At 40.1% G+C, this 11,794-nt stretch overlaps 2 protein-coding genes across 2 annotated transcripts; one reads left to right on the top strand and one right to left on the bottom strand.

Moving 5' to 3' along the window:
• Positions 1–753: 753 nt before the first annotated feature.
• On the bottom strand, positions 754–1,698 carry LOC128628328 (olfactory receptor 51I2). Its single transcript, XM_053671455.1, has one exon. It carries the CDS (start codon positions 1,696–1,698, stop codon positions 754–756), a length of 945 nt encoding a protein of 314 aa, XP_053527430.1.
• Positions 1,699–8,692: 6,994 nt separating this feature from the next.
• LOC128628325 (olfactory receptor 52D1-like) lies at positions 8,693–11,590 on the top strand. Its single transcript, XM_053671448.1, is given in 4 exon segments — positions 8,693–8,730; positions 8,732–9,399; positions 11,294–11,526; positions 11,528–11,590. Coding segments are annotated over 4 exon segments (1,002 nt in total).
• Positions 11,591–11,794: the final 204 nt, after the last annotated feature.

Genomic DNA, 11,794 nt, shown 5'->3' on the forward strand with positions numbered 1-11,794 from the left:
AGAAATGGAAGAAAATATTTGCAAACCATACATCTGATAAGGGGGTAACTTGGGAAATATAGAAGAAACTTCTTACAATTCAATAGAAAGAGAACAAATAACCTGATTTCAAATTGGGTTAAGAAGTTGAATAGACATTTTACCAAAGAAGACACACAAATGACCAACAATATATGAAAAATATCCAATATCTCTAATTATCAAAAAATGCATATTGAAACCACAGAGAATACCAGTTCACACTTGTCAAGATGACTATTTATCCAGAAAAACCAAAGGCAATACATGTTGGCAGGGATGTGGAGGGATCTGGACACTACACACTGCTGGTGGGAATGTGGAACAGTGCCTCTGCCAAACACTAGGGAAAAGAATCCTTCACCCAATGTGACATTATTTCCATGGTAATAAGTAGTTTTCTTTGTGACAATTCACTTTAAACAATGATAATAAAAACATATCTTGACAACTTTGGGGACTGATTATGAAAATGTACATTTGAATTAAAATAAACAGAAGAGTTCAGCAAATGTTTTTTGCTGAATTATAACCTAGTTTACCTTGCCAAAGCATGTTAACCAGAATGTTAACAAGTGCCAAGATATCACTAAACATCAGGTGGCAGAAATCCTAAAAGTAGGTTACTGCCCAAAGGACATTTTGGAAGTCTTGTAAGAATAGGTTTGGAAAGTTCAAATTTGTCCAATAACAGTTAATATTCTCTGCAAGTTGGCCTTTCACCATGATTCCTGCTTAAAACTTGGTTCGCAGTATTATTTGGAAAAGCCTTCGACGAATCTCTTTGGTTTTGATGGAGTAGATAACAGGGTTGAGCATTGGAGGGACAAAGAGATAAATGAGGGACATGAGTGTGTGCACATAATGTGGAACATACCTTCTGTAGCGAGCTGCCATGGACACACCAACCATGGGCACATAGAAGATGAGCACAGCACACATGTGTGACACACATGTGTTGAGTGTCTTTAGCCGTTCCTCCCAAGAAGCAATGGCAAGGACAGAGCGTAGTATGAGCACATAGGAGAGAAGAATGAGTGCAGAGTCCACACCAAAGGTAGAGATGACAATGGATAGACCAAAAATATTGTTGATGGTTATGTCACCACAGGGCAGACGGATCAGATCTGGATGCAGACAGTAGGCATGGGAGAGTACATTGTCCTTGCAGAAAGGCAGCCTCTTCAGAAGAACTGGCATTGGGAAAACCGTGCAGAAACTGCGAATGATAACAGACATACCCATGCGTGCCACACGGGCATCAGTGAGCACTGTGGCATAGCGTAGTGGATTACAGATGGCCACATAGCGGTCAAAACTCATAACCAGCAGGATTCCAGACTCTGTGACAGAGAAGAAGTGAATAAAGAACATTTGAGCCATGCAAGAATCAAAACTGATCTTCCTTAAGTGAAAACAAAATGTGGCCAGCACAGTGGGCAGTGTGGAAAAAGACACACCTAAGTCATTAACTGATAGCAGGGACAGGAAGTAGTACATAGGCTGATGCAAGCTCTGCTTCTCCTTGATAATAAAAAGGATAAAGGCATTGCCCACAATGGAGACAATGTAGAGAGTACCAAGGAGCAGAAATATCCAGTGTTGGGAGGTCTCAAGTCCTGGGAGACCAGTCAGGGTGAAAGGAGGCAACCCTGAACTGTTGTCATGGTTACCTCCCATGCTGGAACTATTTCTTAGATTCTCTGGTTACTATCCTGTAAAGAAAACAAACACACAGTTTTATCTGTGGCCTAGGACTAATATTTTAAGACCCTTAAGTACCATCCAGACTCTCACTTTATGACATTTGTCAATTTTGTTCACCAAGTCGCTCATTCTTGTTTCTCATTGCAACTAACATTTCTGAAATTGTCCAAGTGTTATCAGTTTGTCTGTCTGGCTAAAGAAATTATGTTGCCTTTCTTTGCACCTCCACCTATTGCCACTTAGCTCTTTCTCACCATTAAAGCTATGAACTCATTATGAATCTAGGAGCATCACTTTGTCCTGAATGGCAAAACTATTCAGCCCTCTTGCTAGGCATTCCACTCATTCATTGAACCATAAAGTTTTCTTCTTTCCACTTTCTTATGCTACTAAATATTTACTACCTTATTATGAATCCCTAGCTCTTCTATTCCTTTGCAGTCTCTCAGTTGTTCCAGATATTTGTCCAGACAGAAGATAGGTGGAGAGGAAGATATCCATACATAGAGATAATCTTCCAGATATTCATCAGGTGCATTTTTGGCTTCTGTGTTTCCACTCATTTTTTATTCCTCTATCTATTTATGTTATGACATTAACTCTTCACTGTGAATGACTTAATTTGTTGAAAATCTTTATAAACAATTTATTTTAGAACTGAATAATTTTTTAGTAATATGTAATAATAAATTGTTTATAATTAATAATTACCTAATAAGAAATAAAAATCACTTTCCTGAGAACTTCTGTGTTCTACATGTCTTTAAATAACATCATTGCATCTAAGTTTGGGGCTCTAACTCCAAACATCATTGACTATTCTTCCCTTTAGGTTCTACATTAAACCCGGTGACAACAGATACAATTAGACACCCAAAGTATCTCTGTCAGCACTTTTCTTTGTTTGCTTTGATTTGCACCACATACTTCAGATTCAAGAAATTACATTCTTGTACCATAATAACAGTCTCCTAATAAATCCAATGCCTCTCTCTATCTCATTCTCCATTCTGGAGGAAAACTCATATTTTCTAAAACCAAATCTACAATAGGCATTGTTCTGATTAGAAACCTTGCATGTTCCCTCATTGCCAAGGGATCAAATCCAAACTCACTAGCCTAGAATTGAAGGCCCTCTGTGGTCAGTACTAAATCAATATTTCTGGCCTGAAGTCTTAAATTTTTTGTTCTTGAACATCAAGGTACCCAGATAGATCTATTTGATTTACCCAAACATGAATCACACAGTTCCTCAACTTGCAGAGATTCTAAATGCAGAGGTTTCCCAGAATGTGCATACCCATTCAAACCATCTCCCAGGTCCAGAATCAATGATGTCCTCCTTCATGAACACTTAGTTTGTCATTGCCAGCAGAGGTACCTCCTCCCCCACCATTCTCACAACTGTAGGTTTGCATCTCCTTCTGTACTTGTTTATTTCCCACCCTGCATTATAGCTGTGAGAGTCCTATCTTTTCTACTGACTCACCAGGTGCAAGAACTCAACCCTGACTCTGCTTTTTGTTTAAGTCCCAGCCATGGTTAGTGCAGGGTCTCCAACAGGAGGTGTACTAGGTAAGTTACAGATCCCTTTTGGCTGTCTTGTTGTACATTGGAGACCCTAAGAAACTTAGCTACAGATGTTGTGTAGATCCAAATGTGGACAGGTGTGAAAATGATTACATACAGAGACTGTGCAACTCTGAGTTCTAAAGCTTGCACTATACCTGTCTTTGCTCCTTTGTCTTTGCCCCTTCTCTATGCAAGTTTTTGTTCATTCCATATTTGTAGGCCCCCTTTGCTTTTCCCACCTGAAAAAACTTCCTAACAATTTTTGTTTGCTTCTGTGTGGAATATGCAGACACCTTCCATTTGAACTCTTTGAGCACTATGTAAGGTCCTGCCTCATGGCTTACAAAGCAGCCAGTGTTGTTTTATATACCCCTTACACCAGATTACTCTGAGAAAAGTGAGGGGGTATTTATTCACACCAAGGCATCTATATCCAAAGTGTAGCCTAACGTGGTGTCTCTGAAGGCAAAGTAATGACTTGAAGCAGAAAGTATGGCAGGATCTCAGCAAAAAACAAGAGGCAGAAAATACAAAACTGGAAAGGTGATAAAAGTGAAAGCAATCATTAAAAAAAGAATTTGACTGATAGGGAACAGCACTTCCTCCTTCATACTGTCATGGTCTAACACTCAGGATGTTTAGAGCAGAGGCAGACTGCCTTAGGCCTGAGTCCAGAGCATCTGACACCCCAATTTACCTACTTGTGACAGCTCCATGCATGAGAGGTGCAGACAAAGGAGAGCAGTAGTGGGGGGGTTGCATGCCCTGCCCACAGCCACCAGTTACCTCTGCCAACTGCCTGGCCTGGGCAATATAAGGCTGCCTCCAGGAAGTCCCTTGAGTTCATAACAGCTCAGGAGCTCATATCAGCTCAGGAGCTCATGGACTACTGGGAATATGGAGTGTCCACAGTGCTCCACACCACTCTGAGTCAGCATTTCAACATTCACATACAGGAGTAGAATAGATCAGAACAGGCCCTCCAAGAATATTCTATGTAGTCCCTCATTTTAGACAACAGATCACTGGAGCCTAGAAAGAACAAGGGACATCTCAAATTGTACAGCTTGTCAATGGCAGAATATTTAAACCTAGGTCTTCTAACTAAGCTTGTGCCTTTTTTTACTATGCGACTATGATAAATATCCACAAGAATCCTATACAGAATGCTTAAACCATATATAAATTAATGTCAACATCTGAATTTATTAGAACGTGTGAAATTCACACCTCAGTCATCTACAAAAGTGACCCCAGGCACCATAAGAAGCACTGGTACATTTTGGCTGACCACACACACAGTATAATTGTCTAAGTCAAATTACAGAACATAGTTGCCCTGGTTAAGGAGATGTTGACAGCCCTGCAGTATACTGCAACTCTATGTTCCACCTATTTATGCATTCATTGGTTGATTTTTGTATGTGTTCTGACCACTGGGAATCAAACACAGGACTTCTGTGCATTCGAAGATACTCTAAACAACTGAGCTACCAGGCCAGGTCTAAATGACAATTTTTAAATCTCGACTTTTTTGAGGGAACATATACAATTTCAAATTTATTTTACAAAGTACCCAGGCAAAAATTTTGAAGACCGTGGAGTTGATTTAATATGAGAGAAGAAAGGTGCAGTAGTCCCCCTTTACCTGTGGTTTTGCTTTCCATGGTTTCAGTTACCTCTGGTCAGCCACACTCTGAAACTGTTAAACAGAAAATTTCATCATAAATAATTTATAAGTTTAAAATTGCACACCATTGTGATTAGTGTGACAAAATATTGCACCATACCACTGGGGACCTGAATTATCCCTTTGTCCAGCATATCCCCACTGTATACACTACCTGCCCATTGGTCACTCAGAAGCCATCTCAGTTATCAGATTACTGATACACTACCACAGTGTTTATGTTCAAGTAACCCTTTTTTACTTCACAATGGCTCCAAAGCTCAAGAGTAGTTTAAGCTTTAGTACAGGTATGTATGTGTAGGGGAAAATATACTATAGATAGGGTTTGGTACTATCCATGGTTTCAGACATCTACAGGGGGGCCTCTGAACATATCTCCTATGAACAAATTTCTAGGAGGGCCTACTGTATGCACAAGGGAAAGAGTATAGTACTTTGAAGGCTTTGATGAAAGAAATCCTTGATACAAATGCCTGATGCATGTCTAATATCAAATACAAAGGGATCTTGCCAGAAGACCAAAGTTGTTCACTCCCAGGGCTAGCTTTGTGGGCATGAAACCTATGCAGTAGCATGAGGCCCATGCCCAGAACAGTCCTGTGTTTCCTTCAATGTTCTGCTTCCATGCTTTGGGAATTTTTAATCATTAATTCTGAACTTAAGTTTTGTGAAACTAAGTCTAATAAAACAATGAAGCATAAAAATGTCCACTGTTATTTCTTCCCACCCTCTTTGCATATAGCATTAATAATACACTATGCACACAGAATACCATTACCCATGATGTACAAAAATCCAGTGAAATGCACAGTGTTAAGGGGGAAAGAGAAGAAAAGAGTAGAGAACAGCAGGGAAAAAGCACAAAAATTACTAGGTTATATTCCCACTTTTCTTGAAAATTCCCTAGGGGAAGCTTCCCTCCCTTCCTCATTTCTTTCTCCCCTGTTCAACCCCTCCTTATTCTCTCCCACAAATGAGCACCATGACTCAAACCCCTAGAGCAGGCCCCCTGGGTTTTCACACCTGAATGTCACACAGAGTCAATAATTAACCTCATTTTCTAAGCCCCTGACCACAGGAGACTGGAACCCAAGGCTAAGCTGAAGAAACTCACTTGGCTCACAAAACTAAGGACACATTACATATTTCAACCCACACTCCATTTAAATTCAGACATATCAACACTCAGGTACCACTATCTTCCAAATCACACCTATACAACTTACACAAAACCACAGTTCTCACATCCCTAAACAAGCCATTGTACTCAGGTACACCACACCTGTATGAGCTCTCACTACATTACATACCTTCCCACATAGCCTCACACTCACATATGACATGGGGCACAGAGCTCCAACCTCAGTTTATAAACACACATCACTCACTTGAAATCAGATTCCTCAGAAATCTGTGCTGAAAGAAAGAACTTAGAGTTCATTTACTGAAGTCTAGGTCTCAGGAGAAGCAGTGAGAAACTACAGTGACCCAGAGATATGGCTGAGTGAGACAAACTAGGGAGGATGCTCTATTCCACCCAGAGTGATGCTTCAGCTCAGCCTTTTCCTCATTCATTTCCCTCAAAAACACCTTGCTTGTACCTAAGCTTTCTGGTTCTCACAACTACAGATGCTCACCAAGTAACAGCTTGCTTATAACAATGATTTGGAATCTTCTGTTGCAGGTAAGAATAAGCTAGGGAAAAAGGAGAAGAGCAGAAGGTAGTGACTTCAACCCTCCTCTCTCTACCACCCAAGCTTCTTTCTTCTAGTGGCTGGGGCCACTAGTGAAAGTCTACAGGCAAATCAGAGGGGCTCCCCACTTTTATCATTCTCTTTGGAACCCAGAGGAGTAACATGATTGTATCATTAGATACTGATATTAGACTGCCTTGGCTTAAAAAAAGTAGTAATTTAGTGTTTGCCCATGTAAATTGGCAGTAAGTGTGATGAAAACACCAATTGTTAAATCAGAAGAACTGAAACCTAATTTTAGTTCTGACAGCAACAGGTTTTGTGATCTGAATTATATCAGTTCACTTCTCTGAACAGAGTCTTCCTCTTGACAAGACAGAGGTGAGTATGAGTATTATATTCTGTGTTACTCTTACATGTAGCAATGAGGCAAAGAGCTTGTAAAAAATAGGGAGGGCATTGTTTTTGGTGTCCAAACTTTTAGATTCCATATACTTCACTATTACTCAACCACAAAAACCGTGTGAGGTAAGTAAGCCAGGTGTTGTCACCCTTAATTTGGAAATGAGAAAATTGAGTCTCAAAAAGGTAATGAGACTTAACAATGCTAAATAGTGAATGGCCAAAAAGGAAGAGTAGAATTTCAGAATTGTTTGTTTTCAATTTTCTTTTATTAATTGTAGTTCACATTCAATGTTATTCTGTATTAGTTTCAGAGGTACAGCATGGTGGTTATGCAATGATAAACTCTAGAGTAATCTTCCTCTTATTTCAAGTACCCTTCTGTGTCCATACATATTATTAAAATATTATTGACTACATTTTCTGTGCTGTACTTTACATGTTACTGATTATACTATAGTTACCAATTTGTTCCTTTTTATAAATTGAGACTTCTCAAAATGGGGAAGAATTGTCTCAGGTTATATAACACTCTTGTGATAGAATCAGGACTGAAATTCAGGATTCCAAGAATCCTAAAAAGAATTTTGTGGGGATACGATGTTACTTGGGAGGGGGGAATGTACATAATACTAGCTTTCTACATCAAAAAGTAAGTCACTCTTTCAGGATATCTATTTTTGTTGAACTCTAAGACACTCCACTCCTTCAATCTGCCTTTATTAATAATAGACATTCTGGTCAAGCCATGAATCCAACCGTTCCACTGTTAGGCATATAGTATATGGAACTAGCTTCACCATAGTTAGCAGTGCTGTTTTTCCAGCTAGCATGTCTGATGCATGTCTTACTTTCTCACATTTTACCCTCATGGATCCTCAACACTGTAGTTATTTAAGCATGCACTTGAGTGTATTCAGGTTGCCTAGTCTCTTGCTAGAGACTTTAGGTGAGATTAAAAATAAGCCATCTGGTGTTCATCTGGGCAGCTATGTTACAAAAAATAGATTAAGTCAGTAAAACATTATGACATTAAGGCAAGATGTCAAAGGTATGTCATTAAGAGTTATCAGAACTGAGTCTTTTAGTGAATTTTGAGCAAAATTTCTATGTACGGGTAAGTCGTGGGGATTTACAACTGTGTAAAGACATAGCTCCCAGCTCAACAGACTTTTGAAAAATAATGGATGAATTAAAAAAGTAAAGTTGACTAAGGACTTGATTAAGAGAAGGAAGGCTTCTGGGAGACACAGGTGCTACCTGATATTTACAAATTAGAGAGGTTAACAAAAAAGAAAGAAAAAGTACTCCTTGGGAAAATGGAATAGCATGAACTGGAAAAAGAAGCAACAGAATTTGTCTAGATGTATGTGGACAAAATAAAGTGAATAATGTGCAGGATGTGGTAGGAGATAAGTCTGGAAGAATTGCACAGGGAAAATTCTTAGCTTGGTGCTTAGAACATAGAACATGGCAAATGACAAAAATGGATTACATGAAACAGTATCTTTTAAGACTTTGGAACAGCTAATAAAAAACATTTTTCTCAACCTGAAATACATTATTCACAGAAAAGATCATCATTTTACATGAATGAATCAAACACCTAATGTTGCAGGACAGGCGTACTAGCACCTACTGGATAGTCTTATTTGCCAGGCAGAATGTCAACTTCCAACATTAGTGATGGCAGTCTCCCAACCACTCTCTTCCTGACTGGGATCCCAGGGCTGGAGAGGGCCCACATCTGGATTGCCATCCCCTTTTGTGCCATGTATTTGGTAGCACTGGCTGGAAATGCTGCCCTTATCTTGGTTATTGCCATGGACAACATACTTCATGCACCCATGTACCTTTTCCTGTGCCTTCTCTCACTCTCTGACCTGGCTCTCAGCTCCACCACTGTGCCCAAAATGCTGGCCATCCTGTGGCTCCAGGCTGGTGAGATTTCCTTTGGTGGCTGCCTGGCCCAGATGTTTTGTGTCCACTCAATCTATGCTTTGGAGTCATCAATCCTTCTTGCCATGGCCTTTGATCGATATGTGGCCATCTGCAACCCACTGAGATACACAGTCATCCTCAACCATACAGTCATAGGCAAAATTGGCCTTGTTGGGGTATTCCGTAGTGTCGCCATTGTCTCCCCCTTCATCTTTTTATTGAGGCGACTGCCCTACTGTCAGCACCATGTCATGGCACACACATACTGTGAGCACATGGGCATTGCTCAACTGGTCTATGCCAACATCACTATCAATATCATCTATGGGCTGACTGTGGCCCTGCTTGCCATGGGTCTGGATTCTATTCTCATTACTATCTCCTATGGTTGTTTTAATAATATATTTCATTGATTATGCTATTACAGTGTCCCATTCCCCCATCTATATTTCCCTTCACCCTGCACAACCCCTTTCACCCACATTCTCCTCCTTTAGTTCATGTCCGCGGGTCATAAATATAAGTTGTTTACCTCCTACATTTCCCATAATATTTTTACCCTCCCCCTGTCTCTTTTCTACCTACCATCTATGCTATTTATTCTCCATAGCTTTTTCCCCTCTCTCCCTCTCCCACTTCTGTTAATAACCCTCCATGTGATCGCCATTTCTGTGTTTCTGTACCAATTCTAGTTGTTTGCTTTTGGTTTTGTGTTAGGTGTGGTTGTTAATAATTGTGAGTTTGCTGTCATTTTACTATTCATATTTTTATGTTCTTTTTCTTATATAAATCCCTTTAAAATTTCATATAATAAGGGCTTGGTGATGATGAACTCCTTTAACTTGACCTTACATGAGAAGCACTTTATCTGCCTTTCCATTCGAAATGAAAGCTTTGCTGAATAGAGCAATCTTGGATCTAGGTTCTTGTCTTTCATGATTTTAAATACTTCTTTCCAGCCCCTGCTTGCCTATAAGGTCTCTTTTGAGAAATCAGTTGATAGTCTGATGGGAATTTCTTTTTAGGTAACTGCCTCCTTTTCTCTTGCCAACTCTAATTTTCTCTCCTTAATTTTAATCCTCGCCAGTGTAATTATGATGTGCCTTAGTATGTTCCTCCTTGAGTCCAACTTCTTTGGGACTCTCTGAACTTCCTGGACTTCCTGGGAGTCTATTTCCTTTGCCAGAATGAGGAAGTTCTCTTTTACTATTTGTTCAAATAAGTTTTCCACTTGTTGCTCTTCCTCTTTTCCTTCTGGTAATATAAATTGGATGTTGGAATGTTTAAAGATGTCCTGAAGGTTTCTAAGCCTCTCCTCATTTAGTTGAATTCTTGTTTCTTCATTCATTTCTGGTTGGATGTTTCTTTCTCCTTTCTGGTCCACACAGTTGGTTTGAGTCCAAGTTTCCTTCTCATCACTATTGATTCTCTGTACATTTTCCTTTATTTCACTTAGCCTAGCCTTCATGTTTTCATCTAATTTGCAACCAAATTCAACCAGTTTTGTGAGCATCCTGATTATCAGTGTCTTGAACTGTGCATCTGATAAGTTAGCTATGTCTTTGCCACTTAGTTGTATTTTTTCTGGAGCTTTGATTTTTCTTTCATTTTGGCCATGTTTGTTTTGTTTTGATGTGCCTATTAACATGGTGAGGGGTGGAGCCTTAGGTATTCACCTGTGCAGGGCAACCCACGTTGCTGTGTTGTGACGCTGTATGTGGGAAAAGGGTCTGAGAGCAAACAATGGTGCTTGCTTCACTCTCTACCATTTTCAGTTACTTCCCCTGCTTCCCACAAGCAAATTGGGCCCTTCTGGTACTGATTCCCATGTGGGTGGGTTTGTGTATGTTCTAGAACCCTGTGGGTCTCTCCAACAAACTCTCCTGTTAGGCTGGAGTTTCTCCTGCTTCTGCCTCAACCCCCACAAGTGTTTTCAATCGGTGATTTGAGGCTTTATTTCTGCACCCTGGGGCCCTGGGTTTGGCAGTTTGTTCTGCTCCTCAGTTGTTTCTCCCAGTTTATCTGCTCATGACTGTAGGTCTGTCTGCTGCAGCATTGCCAGAAGTCCTCTCTGCCCTGGCTGCCTGACTCCACTCCTCCTACCGGTCTGGTTGAATGTGTTTTCTTTAACACCTTAGTTGTCCAACTTCTATACAGTTTAATTTACAGTTGGTACTGGTTATTTTTTGTTTTTAAATTGTTGTTGTTTTTTTTGGTTGTGCAAGGAGGCACAGTATGTCTACCTACACCTTCATCTTGGCCTGAAATTCTATCTCCTATGGTTTTATCCTTTATGCTGTTTTTCATTTTCCTCCTCGCAATGCCCAGCACAAGGCTCTGAGTACCTGTGGCTCCCACCTTGGGGTCATTCTGGTCTTCTACATTCCTGCCTTCTTCTCCTTCCTCACCCACCATTTTGGCCAATGCCCAGTCCCCAAGCATGTGCACATCTTTCTGGCTAATCTCTATGTGCTGGTGCCTCCTGTGCTCAACCCAGCCATCAACCCCAGCTGGGGCTTGGACCAAAGAGAATCAGAGTCGACTTCTAAGAGTGGACTTTGCATAAAGACTACAATATGAATTCTGTGCAGACATTAGAAATCAGAAGATTACATTTGCATAATAGCAGTCTAGATGCAAGTTACATGGGCAGACACCTATGATATGAGAGGAATGTGCTTATGTGGCAGAAACTCTTGAAAGAGGAGAAAAGGCCAAATAAATGAGAGATATCAATAATCACATGTAAATATCTTTTTTCTGAGGCTCC

This window comes from Artibeus jamaicensis, unplaced genomic scaffold (assembly GCF_021234435.1).
Source record: "Artibeus jamaicensis isolate MK-2021 breed Jamaican fruit bat unplaced genomic scaffold, CSHL_Jam_final contig_69, whole genome shotgun sequence".
NCBI classification, from domain to species: Eukaryota; Metazoa; Chordata; class Mammalia; order Chiroptera; family Phyllostomidae; genus Artibeus; species Artibeus jamaicensis.

Excerpts from the sequence above, each read along its gene's own strand:
- LOC128628328 (XM_053671455.1), bottom strand. The coding sequence starts at position 1,698 with ATGGGAGGTAACCATGACAACAGTTCAGGGTTGCCTCCTTTCACCCTG.